This window comes from Oncorhynchus keta, chromosome 32 (genome assembly GCF_023373465.1).
Source record: "Oncorhynchus keta strain PuntledgeMale-10-30-2019 chromosome 32, Oket_V2, whole genome shotgun sequence".
NCBI classification, from domain to species: domain Eukaryota; kingdom Metazoa; phylum Chordata; class Actinopteri; order Salmoniformes; family Salmonidae; genus Oncorhynchus; species Oncorhynchus keta.
The window spans coordinates 17,320,304-17,344,133 of NC_068452.1; the positions used below are offsets into that span (position 1 = coordinate 17,320,304).

Here is a 23,830-nt window from a genome sequence, read left to right on the forward strand (position 1 = left end):
GTGCCTAAGACCGCTGCGCCACTCGGGAATCCTAAAAGAGAGAAGCGTTTTCATAAATCCCTTTCGCAATGGCAGGAGAAGAGTAAACAACAGACCTTCATTCCATTTCTAGCAGATCTGACTTGTTTGTGTTGAAAATCAATGTTTGACCAATCCACAGATTTAGGTAATAAAACGAAGATATCCAATCAGATGGAACCAGCCGACATCTTAAAGAAAGGGGGTCACCTCGACGTGTGAAGACCTGAGGTGGTGGGCTGGGTACAATAGAGATAAGACCACATTCCTGAGAAGGCACAAAGGACGTCCTTGCATACCGTGTCATCAGTTCACTCGTGTGAGAGTTCACTCTGAACCACGACAGATAACCACAGAGATCATACACGCGTGTAGATGGCATCACATTCCAATAGTCAGTCCGCTAGATACTGTGCGAGAGAGCGCCAAGACTTTGGTCCCTCAACAGGGGGAAGGGCTGACTGGCCCTTGAGTATTTCACTTGTGTGCCTTGGTCATTTGCCATGCAGACCCAGAGGTGACAGAGAGCACATAGATTAGAGTAGAAGATTTAGCCATGTTACATACACACAACATACTGTGACCCCTGTGCATATACACAAGTAATCTGTTTTGTACACATGCACACACACACACACGCCCCCCCCCACCAGGCTGTTACCGGGGGCTAGGATTAGTGGTGCAGCTAAAGAGGATTACAGGATGGGGAAGGCAGGACACGGTGCGATGTATGGAGTGGAATGGTGTACGGGTGTTGACCCCCCCACACGGTATAAGGTCACCGTAACGTGAGTTGATCCCCAGTCCTAGGTCGCACCAGCGTCAATCGCAGGCTCCCGGTGGCCAGGAAGAGATCAGGGGTTGGCGGGTGGCCAGGAAGAGATCAGGGGTCGTCCGGTGGCCAGGAAGAGATCAAGGATCCCATATCAGATATAGATCCACAGAGTCCTGTCAGGCTGTTCTCTCTCTCCTCTCCTCTCTCACCCTTCTCTGCATCTCTCTTTTTCTAAATCTCTCTGATACTCTTTCTCTCTGTATTTTCATCTTTCTTCTGCTCTTTATCTACCTGAACACTTCCCCATGTCTCTCTTCATTCTATTTCGCTCACGCTTTCTGTCTCTCGCTCTCTCGCTCTCTCTCGCTCGCTCTCTGTCTCTCTCTTCCTATCTCTCTCTTTCTCTCTCTCTCCCCTCTTTATTTATAGACCCATAGCCCATGGGTTCCACTGGGAATTCTGCCTGGCTGTAACCGGTGTGTGTGTTTTAGGTGTGTTTGGACTGTGTCGTTTGTGTTCCCGACATATGTATGTGTACTTTCAACCCTCACCAAACCTAGACCTTCGATCTTCTCCCCCTTTCTTAAATTCGCACACTAGACGCTCTGGCAGAGGAGTAGGGTTGATCCGAGCGCTCTGACCATCACAACGGTAGTCAAGCACCCAAGCTAACTGGCTAATGTTGGCTAGCTACTTTCAGACACAAATGAGAGAACACCTCACTCTGACCATTTTACTCGCTGTAACAGAGCTGGTTAGGCTGTTTTCATGTTATCCAGAGCGTTGGTGACTGTAACTGTTCTGCTGGCAACAATTTAATGACGCTTTTTTTTGCCGACGTTCAACGGGTGTTGAGCGTTCGTAAATGTAGCAGTTATTCTGCTCTCGGGCACACTCAGACGAGAGTGCTCTGGAATCGGAGTAGATGGACAGAATTAACCATGTCCATTGAGAACGCACAATGACTGTACAACTTAGCTAAGAATGATGTGAATAATCAAGTCAATAAATGTTGGGTAGTTAGATAGCATATAGTTAAAATACTGCCTGGCAAGTTCGATGTATTAGTAGCCAACTAACTTTAGGTAACTAGCTAACATTTTTTATTTCACTTTTATTTAACCAGATAGGCCAGTTGAGAACAAGTTCTCATTTACAACTGCGACCTGGCCAAGATAAAGCAGTGAGACACAAACAACAACACAGAGTTACACATGGAATAAACAAATGTACAGTCAATAACACAACAGAGAAGTCTATATACAGTGTGTGCAAGGGCGGTTAGGATATGGGGGGGGGTATGGCAATAAATAGACCGTAGTGGCGAAATAATTACAATTTAGCAATTAAACACTGGAGTGATAGATGTGCAGAAGATGAATGTGCAAATAGAGATAATGGGGTGCAAAAGAGCAAAAAATATGGGGATGAGGTAGTTGGATGGGCTATGTACAGGTGCAATGATCTGTACGCTGCTCTGACAGCTGATGCTTAAAGTTAGTGAGGGAGATAAGTGTCTCCAGCTTCAGGGATTTTTGTAATTCGTTCCAGTCATTGGCAGCAGAGAACTGGAAGTAAAGGCGGCCAAAGGAGGTTTTGGGGTGACCATCCAATTTTGGATTGGAGATGCTTAATGTGAGTCTGGAAGGAGAGTGTGCAGTCTAACCAGACACCTAGGTATTTGTAGTTGTCCACATATTCTAAGTCAGAACAGTCCAGAGTAGCGATGCTAGACGGGCGGGCAGGTCCGGCAGCGATCGGTTGAAGAGGATGCATTTAGTTTTACTTGCGTTTAAGAGCAGTTGGAGGCCTCTGAAGGAGAGTTGTATGGCATTGAAGCTCGCCTGGAGGGCAGTGTCTGAAGAAGGGCCAGAATTATACAGAATTGTGTCGTCTGCATAGAGGAGGATCAGAGAATCACCAGCAGCAAGAGCGACATCATTGAATGTATACAGAGAAAAGAGTCGGCCCGAGAATTGAACCCTGTGGTACACCCATAGAGACTGCCAGAGGTCCGGACAACAGACCCTCCGATTTGACACACTGAACTCTCTGAGAAGTAGTTGGTGAACCAGGCGAGGCAATCATTTGAGAAACCAAGGCTGTTGAGTCTGCCGATAAGAATTTGGTGATTGACAGAGTCGAAAGCCTTGGTCAGGTCGATGAATATGGCTGCACAGTATTGTCTTTTATCGATGGCGGTAATGATATCGATTAGGACCTTGAGCGTGGCTAAGGTGCACCCATGACCAGCTCTGTTCATACCGGTACATACTGCTGAAATGCTATGCGGCTCGTAAGGATAGCGTAGCTAACAAATTGTCAGCCAACATAATGTGTAACGTAACTTATTTGAAAGGTCATTACTTTATTACCATTGCTCAACATTTTATTAACATTTGTCATAATTAGATAATAATAATAAATAATAATATATGCCATTTAGCTGACGCTTTTATCCAAAGCGACTTACAGTCATGTGTGCATACATTCTACGTATGGGTGGTCCCGGGAATCGAACCCACTACCCTGGCGTTACAAGCGCCATGCTCTACCAACTGAGCCACAGAAGGACCACTAGATAACGCAATGAGTTTGTATCCGATCTCGTCGGACTTCGGCAGCATATTTTCCGCCGTTTTCTTCAAATCTGAAAACATTGCGAAGCCACGCCCGTTTTCTGAAGACTAGCGTTATGGGCCTTAAAAGCACGGAAATATTGTTGACCGCATGTATACTTCGTATTATGGCGAATTTAATATGACATCCTGGAACTTTTGGCATACTAACTATATCCATACTATGACCAATAAGCGTACTACGTACTCAATTTATTTCACAAATAGTGTGGTTAGTGCGGTTAGTGTGAGTATCCAACACCGCTTTAGGCCTCGTATTAGCATACGCACTTATCTCCTGTAAAGTGCTAATTCCCCCTCTCTTTTATATTGCTGTAGCTCCAGTATTTTAAAGTCCAGCTCCTGTAGTTTAGCCACAGTGTATTGTTTCATTCCAGAGCTGTAAGGCCTAGCTCCTGTAGTTGTTTACCTGTGGTTGTAGTTCCAGTGCACTAGGCCGGTCTTCGACCACGGTACCAGCCCTCTGCTGACAGAACATTCTTCACACCTTGTAATTACTGAGCTTCAGTCCAGGGGGGATTTCAGGCCACTAACATCTGTAGCTGTCAAAAGACAAGAGAGAGTAAACAGACTATTTCGGACATACTATTTAGTGGGTGCATGTGCATTTGTGTGTGTGCCTAGTACACCTCTCAACAGAGGTCCATATGTATCATAGGGACTCCCATGTGCACAGAAGTGCTCTCCACTCAACCTATCCCTGTCTTCTATACCATTTTGTCCCATCTCCTCTTTCTCCTTTCACATCTGCAAATGCACCCTCTGTGGCTTGGCGGCTTGGAGCCGTCAGAGGTCAGTCACTAAGAGGGCTTTTCCACTGAAGGGCCGTGCTGTGAATATCACGGTTCCCATTTAATTTCCGTTTGCCCATGGCCCACTTGATTCCTTGGAACCAAGCGGGATATTCAGCCTCGTTTGATATCTGGTACTGTCCTCGAACCAAGTAGGCTGGTGGGTGGGGTTACAAATGCCTGTATTCAATGATTGATCTCATGCAATGATGTCACAGTGTGTGTCTCGTATGTTGTTAATACTCATGCACGAGTCAATGGTTCGAGTCAAGAGAAGGAAAATCTGACTACGAACGGTACAGCGACACGGACGAATAACTCTAGAGCAAAAACAGAATAATGGAAGGGCTTTTGAGCATCTAGGCAGAGCCTTTCGACACTGGTCTTTCAACAAGCTGAAACTATTCCCTCTTCGCATGACGGTACGTTGTGAATTTCTCAGGCTCATTTCAGCTGTCTCTTCTATTCTGTTCACTCTCCATTGCTGGCCACAAACAAAAATGTAAAAGGATGGCACAAAATAGCCAGGATAACGCCTCCACTACATCTCTCTCCTCCATAAATAAAAATGGCAGTCCCCAAGGATCACAACAATGTCGCTGTCGAATTGCGTCAACGGTCGCTCTCCTAAAATCATCACTAGCAGTTTTTCCCGCAAATTAAACCTTGTCCTGTTTCTAGTTCCACTGCAAATGTAAAACAACCAAGAACGAACAAGGCTAGTTCTAGCTGGTTCCGGAAAGGCCCATTGCGATCTGGTTCCTCTAGTACAGATTTTCCCAAACTGGAAATACCGCAATGCCGTCGGGGGTACGCTGAATAAAAATGTGATTCACATACTTATTTTCAAACCATAATTTGCAAATAAATTCATAAAAAATCCTAAAATGTGATTTTTCTGGATTTTTTTTCCCCCCTCATTTTGTCTGTCATAGTTGAAGTGGTGAAAATTACAGGCCTCTCATCTTTTTAAGTGGGAGAACTTGCACAATTGGTGGCTGACTAAATACTTTTTCTGGGAGACATAATGGAGTGTTAACTCGCGTGTAGTTGCTCCCGATGCCAGTTGGGTACACTGCAGCATCCACCGAGAGGCTCTTGCTGCCAAGGGAATGCCTGACCGCTTGAAATGCGTTTTGGACACTACAGTGAAAATGGTTAACTTAGTTAACCTCTTACGTCGACCCGACACGCATGTGTCCCATCTAGCCATCTGGAAATGCAAATGCGCTACGCTAAATGCTAATAGCACTCGTTCAAACTCAAACGTTCATTAAAACACACATGCAGGGTACTGAATTAAAGCTACACTCGTTGTGAATCCAGCCAACAAGTCAGATTTTTAAAATGCTTTTCGGCGAAAGCATGAGAAGCTATTATCTGATAGCATGCAACACCCCGAAATACCCAAAGGGGACGTAAACAGAATAATTAGCGTAGCCAGCGCTACACAAAACGCAGAAATAAAATATAAAACATTCATTACCTTTGACGATCTTCTTTGTTGGCACTCCTAGATGTCCCATAAACATCACTATTGGGTCTTTTTTTCGATTAAATCGGTCCATATATACCCTAAATATCGATCTTTGAAAACGCAACATTTTCTTTTTATTAAAAAAGTCGACGATAAACTTTCACAAAACACTTCGAAATACTTTTGTAATCCAACTTTAGGTATTAGTAAACGTTAATAATCTATCAAATTGATCACGGGGCGATTTTCCCATGATGTCAAGCAAAGAGGCACTGAGTTTGAAGGTTGAAATGCATCCACAGGTACATCTCCAATTGACTCAAATGATGTCAATTAGCCAGAAGCGAATTAATTCATCAGAAGCTTCTAAAGCCATGATATAATTTTCTGGAATTTTCCAAGCTGTTTAAAGGGACAGTCAACTTAGTGTATGTAAACTTCTGACCTACTGGAATTGTGATACTGTGAATTATAAGTGAAGTAATCTTCTGTAAACAATTGTTGGAAAAATGACTTGTGTCATGCACAAAGTAGATGTCCTATCCGACTTGCCAAACCTATAGTTTGTGAACAAGTGTGTGGAGTTGTTGAAAAAAACAAGTTTTAATGACTCCAACCTAAGTGGACGTAAACTTCCGACTTCTACTGTTGTATCTGTGCCTTGTGTTTGATGCTGATTGGCCCTGTGTTTGATGCTGATTGGCCCTGTGTTTGATGCTGATTGTCCCTGTGTTTGATGCTGATTGGCCCTGTGTTTGATGCTGATTGGCCTGTGTAGGGCAGCATGATCCCATAAAGCATCAAACACACACCACTAGCACAACAATAGAGACCTTTCTGTTTTACTTAGTACTTACTGCTAGTTTTACATGGATTCCAAGTTGGCCTGATACCAATGCCAGATGTTATGAAGAATTTTGCTGTTCGAATCAGTGGGAGTTGAGTCTATATAAATGTGATAGCACGGAGACTTACCCAGTAAAAGGGCTTAACTGGAATGGAGAGATTTTCATGGTTGTGCCACCTGCCATGCCAAGCAGTGCTGTTGCCAAACTGGGCACAGGAATCTCCTCTGGCATGTGGAGAGGGCATCACCCACCACATTGGCAGTGCCCCTGTCGTGACATGACTAACTTCTGCTGGGAGGGTAGGCTTACATACAGTATGTTCACTATGTGACCGCACCCAGTGAAGCGGGGCTAGATTCACGCCCCATCATGTCCACACGGACTCCATCCCCGGCTGCATTCAGTTGTTTTTCTCTGCCTTCACAAAGCCCACAAGTCAACGAAACCAGGGCCATTTGGCTCAAAATGGCCGACATCGGATGTGCTATGTTTGCTAATGTATGGTACGGTTCGAGTCATCCATGTTGGCTCTGCTGATCCTGGTTGAGGGCGAAGGGAGGTCAGGGAGGGGCTCGACGGGTCACCTGACCTTCATACAGGGCTCCGAGCAGAGGAGTGTTTGGCCTGGCCTGTGCACACTGCCGAAGCCATACCAACTCTGCTCTGCCACCACACGCACACACACACACACACACACACACACACACACACACACACACACACACACACACACACACACACACCAGCTCTGGTCTGCCGACATTAGGGGCTGTCGCCACTTAATCTCCCCCACAATTGTGTGTGGGCGTGCGCGCTGGAGTGGATTAGTGATATTGCTGGGCAAAGCGCAGCACCAGAGGGGCACACAAATCGCCGCCACGAGCAGTACTCTTAGTTGCTGCAGGGCGTCAGTTCATTATCCTTTGCATCTGGCTGCAAATCTGGCTGTGTTTGCTCTCCGTTTCTCTTTCTTTACAGCCCGTTTACTCGTCCCTTTCTGTCCGTTTGTAATTTGCCCTCTGTTTACGTTTGATATGTTGTTTTGTCGGCTTGCCTGTCTTGTCTATTACCCTCTACTCATCTGTCTGTCCGTCCGTCCGTTTTTAACTGTGTTTTGTCCATCTGTATGTTTTCGTTCTTTTCCCGCCTTTTCAGATATTCATCTGTGTTTTCTGTATAAATCTGTTTTCCTATTTATTTCACATATCACCGTATCCTCTGAGTGTACAAAACATTAGGACCACCTGCTCTTTCCAGGGCATAGAGGAAGGGGAGGAGACGGGTGAAAGAATGATTTCTACGCCTTGAGACAATTGAGACATGGATTGTGTGTGTGTGTGTGCCATTCAGGGGGGGAATGGGCAAGACAGGTTGTCGGTGCCAGGCGCACTGATTGGTGTCCAAAAGTTTTTTCATGCTCAAACAGTTTCCCGTTGTGTATGAAGAACATTCCACCACCCAAAACACATCCAGCCAACTTGACACAACTGTGGGAAGCATTGGAGTCAACGTGGGCCAGCATCCCCGTGGAACGCTTTCGACACCTTGTAGAGTCCACGGTGTTCTGAGGCTGTCCTGAGGGCAAAACGGGGTGCAACTCTATATTAGGAAGGTGTTCCTAATGTTTGGTATGCTCCATGTGTTTCTGTCCAGCACCCTCTACCTCTCTGGATGCCACCACTGACTCACCCCGTCACGATGACAGGTTCATAGGTCAGCAACAAAGGCTCCATGAATGACTCCAGCACACAAGCGCTATGAATTCGGCACTATTCATTGTCAATGTTCTGATCGGTAACCTTGATCAAGACATTCACAACATGCCTTGTGTTTAACGAACATGCGTTGTATTTGCCAAACGTCTCGCGCGCACACGTACCGCACTTCAACACAACAGGCTGAAAGCTTCCCACGCGACCTGCCTGTCAGTCTCTCGCCGTCATCGTCTCTGTGGGCGAGGAGGGCAGCAGCTGGGGCTTCGTCTTCCCTTTAGAGAGTAATTAAGAGGAATGGGAGTTAATTTGAAGCTCCCCCAATGCCACCAGGCCCTGCCTACCCATAAGCCCCTTAAGGGATTAACCAAGGGGAGCTCATTGGCGCTTAGACTGGTGAGTTAATGCCCACCCAGTGTGGCACAACTAACCTGGCCAAGCTAGGCCCACACAGCCGCATAGACACACACATACACACACAGACACATGCGCAAACACATTTAATGGTCCCATGTAGCTCAGTTGGTAGAGCTTGCAACGCCAGGGTTGTGGGTTCGATTTCCCACAGGGGACCAATACAACAAAAAGAAGGTACGAAAATGTGTGCACTTAGAGCGTAAGTCGCTCTGAATAGAAACATCTGTTAAATGACTAAACTGCCAACTGTTAATGCCCCGTGAACTTTCTCGTTCCCACACACACACACACACACACACACACACACACGCACGCACGCACACACTTTTCCCCTTCAAATTGCGCTATTGGCACCTAAAGTGTGCACGCGCTGCCAAAGCTTGCACATGGTCCCTCAGCTTAGTGGGTTGTAAAAGTCAAGTCCTGAAATATGTTAACAGCCTCGTTTTAAAATGCCCAAATAGCAGAGTGTGATCGGGCATGACTCAGAGTGGAGCGTAGCACGTGCGGCGGTGGTGCCACGGTTAGTCACTGTGGAGGAACACGTGGCTGGACAATACGCTCCGTGACACAGACACACAGAACGGGAAGTTGAACACTGCGGGCACTCATTTTAAGGAAGTCGATATGTCGCATTGAGTCACTGGGGTGTGTGTGTGTGTGTGTGTGTGTGTGTGTGTGTGCGCGCGTTACATATTAAGGCTGGGAATTGCAAAGGACCTCTCTTTACGATATCACAATACTTAGGTGCCGATATGATACGTATCAAGATTCTCACACTTCTATATGTATTGCCACTCGATTCCGCAATTTTTATTGAGACTCGAACGTATTGCTCATCGTATGTCCGCTGCAGAGAGACGAGAGGGAGAGAGAGAGAGACACGAGAAAACAGGTTTTGGCCAGTCGTGGAAATAAATGTGCCCGAAAACAAATTGGCTCCCTGTTTAAAAAAGAAGAAGAAGATGGGAGGACTGAGATATGAAGGAGAAATACTGGGTGCAGGTACAGCCGACCTGGCGCATAAATAGTATTGCGGTATTGTTAAAACGATACGACATATCGTCAAAAATAATATCCTGATATGTAACTAATCACTATTACCTTACGTACCAATGTTATTGTCACTCGCCCTCCATAGGTCAACATGAGAGCTTTGGGCCAATACACTCCCACAGGTTTGAACGTCACTCCGTTGGATGTTAGAGCCTGTCGTCGATGCGGGTGTCCTTTGTCATGTGACTTGTTGACACCGTTGGTCGTTCTATCCTTCCGTCTTCCACACATAAGCTGGCCTTACTCTAGTTGTACTTTCTCAATGACGCCGCTGCTATCAAAAAACGAGCCTTTTAGGTCAGTAACCTATTATTGCTGCTCTCTCTCTCTCTTTCAGTTCCGCGATGCTACGTTGGGCATCGAAGCATGTCATTCGTAGGCGTATATTGTCTAAGCAAAACCAGAACATAACAGCAATCTTTCTCCCCTTCTCTCCCGCTTATTATTATTATTATTATTAAATATATTTTTTTATTACAATTATCTTTTTTTTTTTTGATGAGCAAATAAAGCAAATGTTAACACCCGACCTCTCTTCTCCCCGCAGGGTTTCTTCCGGCGAAGCATCCAGAAGAACATGGTGTACACCTGTCACCGAGAGAAAGGCTGCATCATCAACAAGGTCACCCGCAACCGCTGCCAGTACTGCCGCCTGCAGAAGTGTTTAGAAGTGGGCATGTCCAAGGAGTGTGAGTACTAGTACCTGTCTCTCTTTCTCACCCCAATCCCCACTATTCAATTTAAGGGGCTTTATTAGCATTGGAAACATGTTTCTCTCTCTCTCTCTCTCTCTCTCTCTCTCTCTCTCTCTCTCTCTCTCTCTCTCTCTCTCTCGTGTGTCTCTCTCTCTCTCTCTCTCGTGTGTCTCTCTCTCCCTCTCTCTCGTGGGTCTCTCTCACTCGTGTGTCTCTCTCTCCCTCTCTCTCGTGGGTCTCTCTCTCTCTCTCTCGTGGGTCTCTCTCGTGGGTCTCTCTCTCTCGTGTGTCTCTCTCTCTCTCATGTGTCTCTCTCTCTCTCGTGTGTCTCTCTCTCTCTCTCTCGTGTGTCTCTCTCTCTCTCCCTCGTGTGACTCTCTCTCTCTCTCCCTCGTGTGACTCTCTCTCTCTCTCTCGTGTGTCTCTCTCTCTCTCGTGTCTCTCTCTCTCTCGTGTCTTTGTCTCTCGTGTCTCTGTCTCTGTGTGTGTCCTTCTCGTGTGTGTCGGTCTCTTCTGAGTGAAATACTGTCTCCCACGAAATGTCTTCCCGAAGTAGATGTTCAACGCACCACACACTGACGTGACAAAAAATGATGGTTCCAACCCATTTCAAGACATTTTCATATCAAGGAGCTATAATGCACAACCCACCATGATGGCTTCCCTCCCTTAGTCCACATCTACACTTCCACCACACACACGCTCACACGCACTGTATATCTATCTCCCTATAGGTTTCCATGAGGCTAAGCGCCAAAACAATCTCCTAGCCCTTCATCCTCTTTGCCCCCCTGTAAGTGAGTTATCCTCCTCAGTGCTCCGAGCCGCTGGTTTACAGCGACATTCATCCCAGTCAAGGCCGCTAGGGAAATCAACCACTGCCATCTAGTGGTGGGGAGCATGTTACTACACCTGGGAAGTAGCACTGTGTTGTTGTTGTTTTTCATGTATTCATTTGACAGAATCAGATGTGTGTGTTTGCTTTTAAACTGGGATCTATATCGAGTTGTGTAGCTGGGCTGTGCGTGTGTCCAGGACTGTCTTAAATCCTCTTGACTGACCTTTGTGCCCTGACCTTGATATCTCGGTCAACCTGTCATCCTTTTAGACATAGAACCACGGACACGAAGACTCTCTGAAGGGGGTTGACACAATGATGCTATTTACCCCCCGGGTGCATGTTTTGGTTTTTGCCATAGCACTACACAGCTGATGGGGGGGGGGGGGCATCTCCGTTTTCCTTTGTGTGTGTGTCAAGACTGATTGGAGCGCCAGGCTAATAGTTATTTAATGGCTTCATTAGGTTGTGTTTTCTGGGCCCACGCTGGCAGCACACACACACACATAGTGAACAGTGCTATGCTGCCCTGAGGAAAGAAAGCAACACACAAAGTGAACAGTGCTTCTCGCTCTCGCTCCCTCTCTCTCTCTCTCATATTTATATATATACACACATACAATTCCATTTAGTGGTTGATGTGTGTGTTCCCCTGCCATACATTGTCTGTCTTGTCTCTTTGGTTGGGGTTGGCACGGCTATGTGATGATTGTGAGGTCGACCTGGAGGCATTAACTTTCACATATCTGCTGGAATTGTCATTTGAGCCTAGAGGATAACTCTCTCCGTCTCTCCCTCTCTCTCTTTCTCCATCTCTTCATCTCCTCTCTCGCTCTCAGCGGTGAGGAACGACAGGAACAAGAAGAAGAAGGAGGAGAAGAAGCCAGAGTGCACGGAGATCTACGTGCTGAGTACCGAGACGGAGCAGATGATCGAACGCGTTCGCAAGGCCCATAAGGAGACTTTCCCCTCGCTCTGTCAGCTGGGCAAATACACCACGGTGAGTTATATACACACACACACACACACATGCACACACACCGACAGGTTACACGTACACAAACATTACCCTCACTCTGCCAATATGTTTTGGGTACACCAAACCCTGACAAACATACACTCCTTTCACTCTCAACATGCCAACCGGTGTATTTGTAGAATCACAGAATAAAATGCATCCCTCTTCCCCCCCCCCCCTATAGAATAACAGTGCAGAGCACCGCGTGGCTCTAGACGTAAACCTGTGGGATAAGTTCAGTGAGCTGTCCACTAAGTGTATCATCAAGACGGTGGAGTTTGCCAAACATCTGCCAGGCTTCACCACCCTCACTATCGCTGACCAGATCACCCTGCTCAAGGCTGCCTGTCTGGACATACTGGTGAGGAGACGCATCAGGACACACACACACACACACTAGGACACACACACATGTAGGACATACATATATTTATTACAAACAGCAAAACATGTACAAAAAGGGAACACCAATATACAATATCTTTGTGCTCCACCTCCCTTTCCAACTAACTCTGTGGCTTTGTGGTTAGTGTCCGTCCTGAGACTGGACGGTTGGGAGTGTGATCCCCGGCCGAGTCATAAAAAAATGGGACCTGATGCTTCTCTGCTTGGCACTCAACATTAAGGAGATAGATTGAGGATAAGGTAGTCCAGCATCCTGTCCAGGGGGTGCACTTGCATATCAAGCTTCCTCACGCCACGGAAACAGGAGATCTACTCCGATGAGCCAAGGCTTGTCGCAAGACTGACTAACTTCCTCCCTTTTCCCCTCCTTCCCTCCCTCTACATCTCAATCCCTCCATCTCAGATTCTGAGGATCTGCACGCGCTACACTCCAGACCAGGACACCATGACCTTCTCAGACGGGCTGACCCTGAACAGGACCCAGATGCACAACGCAGGCTTCGGCCCGCTCACAGACCTGGTGTTCGCCTTCGCCCAGACACTCCTCCCTCTGGAGATGGACGACGCCGAGACCGGACTGCTCAGCGGCATCTGTCTGCTGTGTGGAGGTACTGCACCTCTGCCCGGATCCCAACCCAGCGCTGCACTCCTGTCAGGGTCCGGGAGTTGAGCTCAAAAGAGGCCGATTTGTCATTGTTTTTCCAGCAAATTAATACAAACAAGTCTCGGCAACTAGTGTGTTTTGTCAGCTGTGTGTATTACTGGTATGAAGACGTGAGTTTGCCTAATACTGCATGTGGGTAATGCTACTGTTATCATGCCACTGTGTGAATCATGCCACGGTTGGGCGTGCTCTTTGAGTGTAAAGAGTGGGTAATAAGGACGTGTTTTTCATTGTTTGTGTGTGTGTGTGTGTGTGTGTGTGTGTGTGTGTGTGTGTGTGTGTGTGTGTGTGTGTGTGTGTGTGTGTGTGTGTGTGTGTGTGTGTGTGTGTGTGTGTGTGTGTGTGTAGACCGTCAGGATCTGGAGCAGGCAGACAAGGTGGACGTACTACAGGAGCCCCTACTGGAGGCTCTGAAGATCTACGTGAGGAAGAGGAGGCCTCACAAACCGCACATGTTCCCCAAGATGCTGATGAAGATCACGGACCTCAGGAGCATCAGCGCCAAGGGTGAGAGAACACGCCTGTACACTGCGTTGTTTTTTTTTAATATAGGGTAGCTTAAGTGTAGCTTAAACTTCTTCCAGTGTGAAGTCATTGGTAGCTTGGGAAACGGTATTGTTTTATGTTGGTGTTGACTTGATATTTTGGCAGTTACCTGTATGTGCTTGTTATACAACTTAATCCACAGTTATTTTTTTTTATTTTTTATAAACTATTGATCCTCTGTGGCTAAATTATGTTCTTTTGGTGTATTTGAAAGTTGGCTCCTGTGATTGTATATTTGTTATTTTTTGCCTCTTGGGCACCCTGTGGGGTTGGGCCAAGGGAATTCAGCCTCTGTAAACCCCTGCGTTAGTCCAGCCCTAGTCTCAGTGCAGCAATACTGCCGTTTATAGCTACGTCATGCGTCATTTATTTGAAGATAATTGTTTATGGTCTTACATACGACATTTTGCTGTAGTGGCCGAACCTTGTGGAACACATAACACATGACCCTCTCTCTCTGCCTCTCTCTTCTTCTCCCTCCCTCCCTCCCTCTCCTCCTCCAGGAGCGGAGCGAGTGATCACTCTGAAGATGGAGATCCCAGGCTCCATGCCCCCTCTCATCCAGGAGATGCTGGAGAACTCAGAGGGTCTGGAGGGGCAGGGGGCCAGCGGGGGCCGCTCCAGCGGAGGAGGGGCCCCACCAGGCAGCTGCAGCCCCAGCCTGTCCCCCAGTTCAGCTCGCAGCAGCCCCCCTGCACCCTCCCCTTAGACGGGGGTCCACCACCACCCCCCAGACAGGGACAGCCAGAATGCGTGACTACAGACTCCCACACTGTGACAAACCAGGCCAGAGTGGAGTGGGGTTAGGAAGAGGGCCAAGCCTGGGCCCAACCAAGATGGACTTTGACACTTTGGGGGCAAACGTAGGCCTCGATGGACAGCCGTCCCCCCCCCTCCCCCTATCTCAGACCCAGACCGGGCACCGGGCCGAAACCGACCCCATCATACTTGACTGAACAATACGGGGGGGTGGGCATCTCACTTGGATGGCACTATCCCCATCACCCCCCCCCCCACCACAACTATAGACATGCCTCAGAACCAACACCAGGGAACGGCTGCCCCGCCGCGCAAGGAGTTTAATCTGAGATGTTCTGTTTTACTCTCCTCAGTGACGACTCTGTGTTCCTCCTCTCTTCCCCTTAAGACATTGGAGAGGAATTCAGGCTCGGTGCCCGTCAGACCTGGGGTGAAGGGGTCGACAAGACACACGTCTTTCTGCAGGGAACTAGACAGACAGACGGACAGCTTGACAATGGGCACGAGTCATCCCTGAATGTTGTCAGGGACAGCAAACGGGGGGCCCGAAGGGGGGTGCCTGCCTCACCTTCTCCTATACAAGAGACCGTTTTTTTTTTTCTTACAAAAGATATATGGAAATATAAATATATATATTGAAAAAGTATGATTGCAATTTGAATTGTCCTAGGTGGAATGATGCATAAAAGAGGAGTTGCTATCTTTTTTTCCAAATGTTTTCCCTCACTGTTCTTTCGAACTTGTGATCCCCCACCTCCCCAGACCTAGTGTTTTGTTCTCTCCGTTTCACCCAGGAATATCGGCACACTAAGTAGTCACAGTGGAAATGTGTTTTTTTTTTCTCTCCTCTATCAAATCAATAGATAAGTAGAACAAAAATGATTTTCAGATGCAATTCACTTTATGCACTAGACCTCTTGCACTGTCATGTTCACAGGTTGGATCAAATTGATACACAAAACACAAATTGGACCAGGTTGGGTTGGCATCTCTCTGTTCTGTTCCGTTTACAGTATTTAGTTTTTATTCGTGGGTGGAAAATAAAAGAAAACATAGTTGGCTCTAATGATCCAGAGTCAAGTCGTTGTGGAGTTATGAAGATGCTCTGTGAGACAATAGCAGCCGCGACAAAATGTACATAAGATGTATTCCTTCTTTTTAAAAGTACACGGAGTCTAGACCTTTTTTTTGACATTGTCAAAGCCTTTTATGTTCAGCTTTTTTGTTCTCGTTTTGGTTTCTGCAGTGAAGGCATTGATCACTAAATCGACTGTTTAGACCACCTAAGGAAGGGGCTGACTTCTAGGACCACTACGGCCGTTGACAACCAGTAAAGAGTTACATTTCGACTTCACCTGAAATAAAATGGAAAGATTTACGACAATTTGTTGACCGACAACTCCGTGATCCCCTTCTCCCAAGGTGGTCCCTCCCTCATTCCACGTCTGGATAGTGTATGTGTTACCCCCCCTAACACCACTGCCTCTGTGCACGTTCTCAATATCTATGCCCCCCCACCCGTCAGTCCCAAAATGTCCCACGTTACCAGTATGCTCACAACACCACTGCCTACATGTTCCCCATCTCTCTCTAGTCTCCCCCCCCCCACCACCACACAACACAACAGCACTGCCTCTCTAAGTCTGTTTCACAGTATCAGCACCTCTCTCTCTTTATCTATCATGACAACGCAACTGCCTCTGTTTTACACACTATCAGTATTTATCTGCCTGTCATCCCGGACTCTTGTGACACATCCGAGTACCTAGCTGTTCCCTAGCCTGGCCTTGGATCAGTTTGTGCTGTCTTGCCAATGCATGACAATGAAACAGGAGTGGGCAAGACCGCACAAACTGTTCTGGTATCAGGCGAGCTATTCGCCCCGCTCTCTAACCGCTGTTTACACACTAGCGTGACTTACACCTACCCATCTCCTTTCCCCCCACGACGCCACTGCCTCTGCTGTTCAGTAGCAGTGGACCTGTCCTTCACAACGGATCGAACGGGGCCAACCTCACTGCAGCCAGTATGACAACGCACAACTGCCCCCCCTGCACTCTCACTTGTAATGCAATCGGATGCACAACCAGCATTTGCAGATAAAATAAATAAATAACTGTTTTGATTATGCCAGATCATTGGACGAAGAGAATAATGTTTAATAAAGAACCATGTCTGTGTGTTTTTTAAATGTTTCTTAATTAACTGGGTGTGGGTCCACCATTTATACGTTTGTGTATAGCAGCATTTTGGTGGACCTGGGACTATAGCAGGTCTCGTTGCAAAAAACAATACAAGATCCAGACACCCTTTAATGGTTATACTACAGTTTTCTTCCCTTATTGGCCCCTCGATTTAGTTCAGACGATACACGGAGTGTGCAAAACATTAGGAACAACTATTTCCCTGACAGACTGCCCTATGTGAATGTTAGGATCTCTTACAGATGTCACTTGTTAAATCCACTTCAATCAGTGTAGATGAAGGGGAGGAGACGGGTTCTAAGAAGGAATTTTGTGCCATTTGAGGGTGAATGGACAAGACAAAATATTTAAGTGCCGTTGGGTTATGAGAATAAGAAATACACTTCTTCGTGTCACTGAGGGAGACGAGGGGAATGTATAATGTTCACATTCTGTCCGGATATGTTATGGTTGGCTATCAGGGATGCTATGGGAGCAGAAAAGAGTCTGGTACGAGTCAACACGACCCCCCGTGAGTTGAAGAGGAGTGAGCAATTTGGGGCAGAGAACAGGTCAGAGGAAGTGAGGACGAACAGATATATCTAAGGTTCTGCCTAGCAACAGCGATGCATTGGCTGTTCAGATGTGTAGGAGGAGACTCGGCATAGGAGAAAGGGTTCAACATCGGTGCTGGTGGGAATGTGTAATTTGTCTTACGCAGCTGTATTGACCCAATGGGTGAATAAACTTGGTTTAAGCTTTACTGATCGTCCATGAGTTTTAATAGGTTCATTTAGAACCCAACAGGGCCTTTTGAACGGGTTATGGTAGCAGACGCCAGGCGTAGCGGTTTGTGTCAAGAACTGCAATGCTGCTGGGTTTTTCACGCTCAACAGTTTCCCCCGTGTATCAAGAATGGTCCAACACCCAAAGGACAGCCGACCAACTTGACACATTTGTTGGGCTCATTCATGGGGGGTGCAACTCAATATTAGGAAGGTGTTTTTTACATTTTGTACACTCAGTGTGTATCAATGCGTATATACACTGCTCAAAAAAACAAAGGGAACATTAAAATAACACATCCTAGATCTGAATGAATGAAATATTCTTAAATACTTTTTTCTTTACATAGTTGAATGTGCTGACAACAAAATCACACCAAACTTATCAATGGAAATCAAATGTATCAACCCATGGAGGTCTGGGCGCCAGTGGCGAATTTGCCAATCTTGGTGTTCTCTGGCAAATGCCAAACGTCCTGCACGGTGTTGGGCTGTAAAGCACAACCGCCACCTGTGTATGTCGGGCCCTCATACCACCCTCATGGAGTCTGTTTCTGACCGTTTGAGCAGACACATGCACATTTGTGGCCTGCTGGAGGTCATTTTGCAGGGCTCTGGCAGTGCTCCTCCTTGCACAAAGGTGGAGGTAGCGTTCCTGCTGCTGCCCTCCTACGGCCTCCTCCACGTCTCCTGATGTACTGGCCTGTCTCCTGGTAGCGCCTCCGTGCTCTGGACACTACACTGACAGACACAGCAAACCTTCTTGCCACAGCTCGCATTGATGCGCCACCCTGGATGAGCTGCACTACCTGAGCCACTTGTGTGGGTTGTAGACTCCGTCTCATGCTACCACCAGAGTGAAAGCACCGCCAGCATTCAAAAGTGACCAAAACATTAGCTAGGAAGCATAGGAACTGAGAAGTGTCTGCAGAACCACTCCTTTATTGGGGGTGTCTTGCTAATTGCCTATACTTTCCACTTGTCTATTCCATTTGCACAACAGCATGTGAAATGTATTGACAATCAGTGTTGCTTCCTAAGTGGACAGTTTGATTTCACAGAAGTGTGATTGACTTGGAGTTACGTTGTGTTGTTTAAGTGTTCCCTTTATTTTTTGAGCACTGTATATAGAGTACCAGTCCAAAGTTTGGACACACCTACTCATTTCAGGGGTTTTCTTTATTTTTACCATTTTCTACATTTTAGAATAATAGTGAAGACATCAAAACTATGAAATAACACATATGGAATCATGTAGTAACCAAAAAAGTGTTCATCAAATCAAATGTATTTATATAGCACTTCGTACATCAGCTGATATCTCAAAGTGCTGTACAGAAACCCAGCCTAAAACCCCAAACAGCAAGCAATGCAGGTGTAGAAGCATGGTGGCTAGGAAAAACTCCCTAGAAAGGCCAAAACCTAGGAAGAAACCTAGAAAGGAACCAGGCTATGTGGGGTGGCCAGTCCTCTTCTGGCTGTGCCGGGTGGAGATGTTAAAATGTTCATAAATGACCAGCATGGTCAAATAATAATAATCACAGGCAGAACAGTTGAAACTGGAGCAGCAGCACGGCCAGGTGGACTGGGGACAGCAAGGAGTCATCATGTCAGGTAGTCCTGAGGCATGGTCCTAGGGCTCAGGTCCTCCGAGAGAGAGAGAAATAAAGAAAGAGAGAATTAGAGAGAGCATACTTAAATTCACACAGGACACCGGATAGGACAGGAGAAGTACTCCAGATATAACAAACTGACCCTAGCCCCCCGACACATAAACTACTGCAGCATAAATACTGGAGGCTGAGACAGGAGGGGTCAGGAGACACTGTGGCCCCATCCGATGACACCCCCGGACAGGGCCAAACAGGAAGGATATAACCCCACCCACTTTGCCAAAGCACAGCCCCCACACCACTAGAGGGATATCTTCAACCACCAACTTACCATCCTGAGACAAGGCCGAGTATAGCCCACAAAGATCTCCGCCACGGCACAACCCAAGGGGGGGGCGCCAACCCAGACAGGAAGATCACATCAGTGACTCAACCCACTCAAGTGACGCACCCCTCCAAGGGACGGTATGAAAGAGCCCTAGTAAGCCAGTGACTCAGCCCCTGTAATAGGGTTAGAGGCAGAGAATCCCAGTGGAAAGAGGGGAACCGGCCAGACAGAGACAGCAAGGGTGGTTCGTCGCTCCAGAGCCTTTCCATTCACCTTCACACTCCTGGAGAGATAAAGAGATGAGTCTTCAGTAAAGACTTAAAGTTTGAGACCGAGTTTGCGTCTCTCACATGTGTAGGCAGACCATTCCATAAAAATGGAGCTCTATAGGAGAAAGCCCTGCCTCCAGCTGTTTGCTTAGAAATTCTAGGGACAATTAGGAGGCCTGCGTCTTGTGACCGTAGCGTACGTGTAGGTATGTACGGCAGGACCAAATCAGAGAGATAGGTAGGAGCAAGCCCATGTAATGCTTTGTAGATTAGCAGTAAAACCTTGAAATCAGCCCTTGCCTTGACAGGAAGCCAGTGTAGGGAGGCTAGCACTGGAGTAGTATGATCACATTTTTTGGTTCTAGTCAGGATTCTAGCGCCGTATTTAGCACTAACTGAAGTTTATTTAGTGCTTTATCCGGGTAGCCGGAAAGTAGAGCATTGCAGTAGTCTAACCTAGAAGTGACAAAAGCATGGATACATTTTTCTGCATCATTTTTGGACAGAAAGTTTCTGATTTTTGCAATGTTACGTAGATGGCAAAAAGCTGTCCTTGAAACAGTCTTGATATGTTCTTCAATAGAGAGATCAGGGTCCAGAGTAACGCCGAGGTCCTTCACAGTTTTATTTGAGACGACTGTACAACCATTAAGATTAATTGTCAGATTCAACAGAAGATATCTTTGTTTCTTGGGACCTAGAACAAGCATCTCTGTTTTGTCCGAGTTTAAAAGTAGAAAGTTTGCAGCCATCCACTTCCTTATGTCTGAAACGCATGCTTCTATCAAGGGCAATTTTGGGGCTTCACCATGTTTCATTGAAATGTACAGCTGTGTGTCATCCACATAGCAGTGAAAGTTAACATTATGTTTTCGAATGACATCCCCAAGAGGTAAAATATATAGTGAAAACAATAGTGGTCCTAAAAAGGAACCTTGAGGAACACTGAAATTTACAGTTGATTTGTCAGAGGACAAACCATTCACAGAGACAAACTGATATCTTTCCGACAGATAAGATCTAAACCAGGCCAGAACTTGTCCGTGTAGACCAATTTGGGTTTCCAATCTCTCCAAAAGAATGTGGTGATCGATGGTATCAAAAGCAGCACTAAGGTCTAGGAGCACGAGGACAGATGCAGAGCCTCGGTCTGATGCCATTAAAAGGTCATTTACCACATTCACAAGTGCAGTCTCAGTGCTATGATGGGGTCTAAAACCAGACTGAAGCATTTTGTATACATTGTGTGTCTTCAGGAAGGCAGTGAGTTGCTGCGTAACAGCCTTTTCAAAAAAAATTGAGAGGAATAGAAGTTTCGATATAGGCCGATAGTTTTTTTAAATATATTTTCTGGGTCAAGGTTTGGCTTTTTCAAGAGAGGCTTTATTACTGCCACTTTTAGTGAGTTTGGTACACATCCGGTGGATAGAGAGCCGTTTATTATGTTCAACACAGGAGGTCCAAGCACAGGAAGCAGCTCTTTCAGTAGTTTAGTTGGAATAGGGTCCAGTATGCAGCTGGAAGGTTTAGAGGCCATGATTATTTTCATCATTGTGTCAAGCGATATAGTACTAAAACACTTGAGTGTCTCTCTTGATCCTAGGTCCTGGCATAGTTGTGCATACTCAGCACAACTGAGCTTTGAAGGAATACACAGATTTAAAGAGGAGTCTGTAATTTGCTTTCTAATAATCATGATCTTTTCTTCAAAGAAGTTCATGAATTTATTACTGCTGAAGTGAAAGCCATCCTCTCTTGGGGAATGCTACTTTTTAGTTAGCTTTGCAACAGTATCAAATAGGAATTTCGGATTGTTCTTATTTTCATCAATTAAGTTGGAAAAATAGGATGATCGAGCAGCAGTAAGGGCTATTCGATACTGCACGGTACTGTCTTTCCAAGCTAGTCGGAAGACTTCCAGTTTCGTGTGTCACCATTTCCGTTCCAATTTTCTGGAAGCTTGCTTCAGAGCTCGGGTGTTTTCTGTATACCAGGGAGCTAGTTTCTTATGAGAAATATTTTTAGTTTTTAGGGGTGCAACTGCACCTAGGGTATTGCACAAGGTTAAATTGAGTTCCCCAGTTAGGTGGTTAACTGATTTTTGTCCTCTGGCGTCCTTGGGTAGACAGAGGGAGTCTGGAAGGACATCAAGGAATCTTTGTGTTGTCTGTGAATTTATAGCACGACTTTTGATGTTTCTTGGTTGGGGTCTGAGCAGATTATTTGTTGCAATTGCAAACGTATTAAAATGGTGGTCCGATAGTCCAGGATTATGAGGAAAAACATTAAGATCCACAACATTTATTCCATGGGACAAAACTAGGTCCAGAGTATGACTGTGACAGGTCCAGAGACATGTTGGACAAAACCCACTGAGTCGACGATGGCTCCGAAAGACTTTTGGAGTGGGTCTGTGGACTTTTCCATGTGAATATTAAAGTCACCAAAGATTTGAATATTATCTGCTATGACTACAAGGTCCGATAGGAATTCAGGGAACTCAATGAGGAACGCTGTATATGGCCCAGGAGGCCTGTAAACAGTAGCTATAAAAAGTGATTGAGTAGGCTGCATAGATTTCATGACTAGAAGCTCAAAAGACGAAAACGTCATTTTTGTTTTTGTAAATTGAAATTTGCTATCGTAAATGTTAGCAACACCTCCGCCTTTGCGGGATGCACGGGGGATATGGTCACTAGTGTAGCCAGGAGGTGAGGCCTCATTTAACACAGTAAATTCATCAGGCTTAAGCCATGTTTCAGTCAGGCCAATCACATCAAGATTATGATCAGTGATTAGTTCATTGACTATAATTGCCTTTGAAGTAAGGGATCTAACATTAAGTAGCCCTATTTTGAGATGTGAGGTATCATGATCTCTTTCAATAATGACAGGAATGGAGGAGGTCTTTATCCTAGTGAGATTGCTAAGGCGAACACCGCCATGTTTAGTTTTGCCCAAGCTAGGTCGAGGCACAGACACGGTCTCAATGGAGATAGCTGAGCTGACTACACTGACTGTGCTAGTGGCAGACTCCACTATGCTGGCAGGCTGGCTAACAGCCTGCTACCTGACCTGCACCCTATTTCATTGTGGAGCTAGAGGAGTTAGAGCCCTGTCTATGTTGGTAGATAAGATGAGAGCACCCCTCCAGCTAGGATGGAGTCCGTCACTCCTCAGCAGGTCAGGCTTCGTCCTGTTTGTGGGTGAGTCCCAGAAAGAGGGCCAATTATCTACAAATTCTATCTTTTGGGAGGGGCAGAAAACAGTTTTCACCCAGCGATTGAATTGTGAGACTCTGCTGTAGAGCTCATCACTCCCCCTAACCGGGGGGCAGAGACAATTACTCGATGCCGACACATCTTTCTAGCTGATTTACACGCTGAAGCTATGTTGCGCTTGGTGATCTCTGACTGTTTCATCCTAACATCGTTGGTGCCGACGTGGATAACAATATCTCTATACTCTCTACACTCGCCAGTCTTAGCTTTAGCCAGCACCATCTTCAGATTAGCCTTAACGTCGGTAGCCCTGCCCCCTGGTAAACAGTGTATGATCGCTGGATGATTCGTTTTAAGTCTAATACTGTGGGTAATGGAGTCGCCAATGACTAGAGTTTTCAATTTGTCAGAGCTAATGGTGGTAAGCTTCGGCATCTCAGACCCCGTAATGGGAGGAGTAGAGACCAGAGAAGGCTCTATACTTTATATTTGAGATTCTTCAAAGTAGCCACCCATCGCCTTGATGACAGCTTTGCACACTCTTGGCATCCTCTCAACCAGCTTCATGAGGTAGTCACCTGGAATGCTTGTCAATTAAGGTGTGCCTTGTTAAAAGTTCATTTGTGGAATTTCTTTCCTTAATGCGTTTGAGACTATCAGTTATGTTGTGACAAGGTACGGGTGGTATACAGAAGAGGGCCCTGTTTGGTAAAAGACCAAGTCTCTTTGATAAATAAGCAAAGAGAAACGATAGTCCATCATTACTTCAAGAC

General features: G+C 46.2%; 1 protein-coding gene across 2 annotated transcripts in view; it reads left to right on the plus strand.

Annotated features, from left to right (window-relative positions):
• Positions 1 to 17,604, plus strand: part of LOC118365176 (retinoic acid receptor alpha) — a 191,610-nt gene extending 174,006 nt beyond the window's left edge. For both annotated transcript variants that reach the window (XM_052490711.1, XM_052490712.1), the window contains 6 exons: positions 10,281 to 10,422; positions 12,106 to 12,266; positions 12,469 to 12,645; positions 13,093 to 13,297; positions 13,702 to 13,860; positions 14,403 to 17,604. In XM_052490711.1, coding sequence (XP_052346671.1) covers positions 10,281 to 10,422; positions 12,106 to 12,266; positions 12,469 to 12,645; positions 13,093 to 13,297; positions 13,702 to 13,860; positions 14,403 to 14,608 — 1,050 coding nt within the window. In that variant the 3' untranslated portion in view covers positions 14,609 to 17,604. The remainder of the gene's footprint in view (positions 1 to 10,280; positions 10,423 to 12,105; positions 12,267 to 12,468; positions 12,646 to 13,092; positions 13,298 to 13,701; positions 13,861 to 14,402) is intronic.
• The last annotated feature ends 6,226 nt before the right edge of the window (positions 17,605 to 23,830 follow it).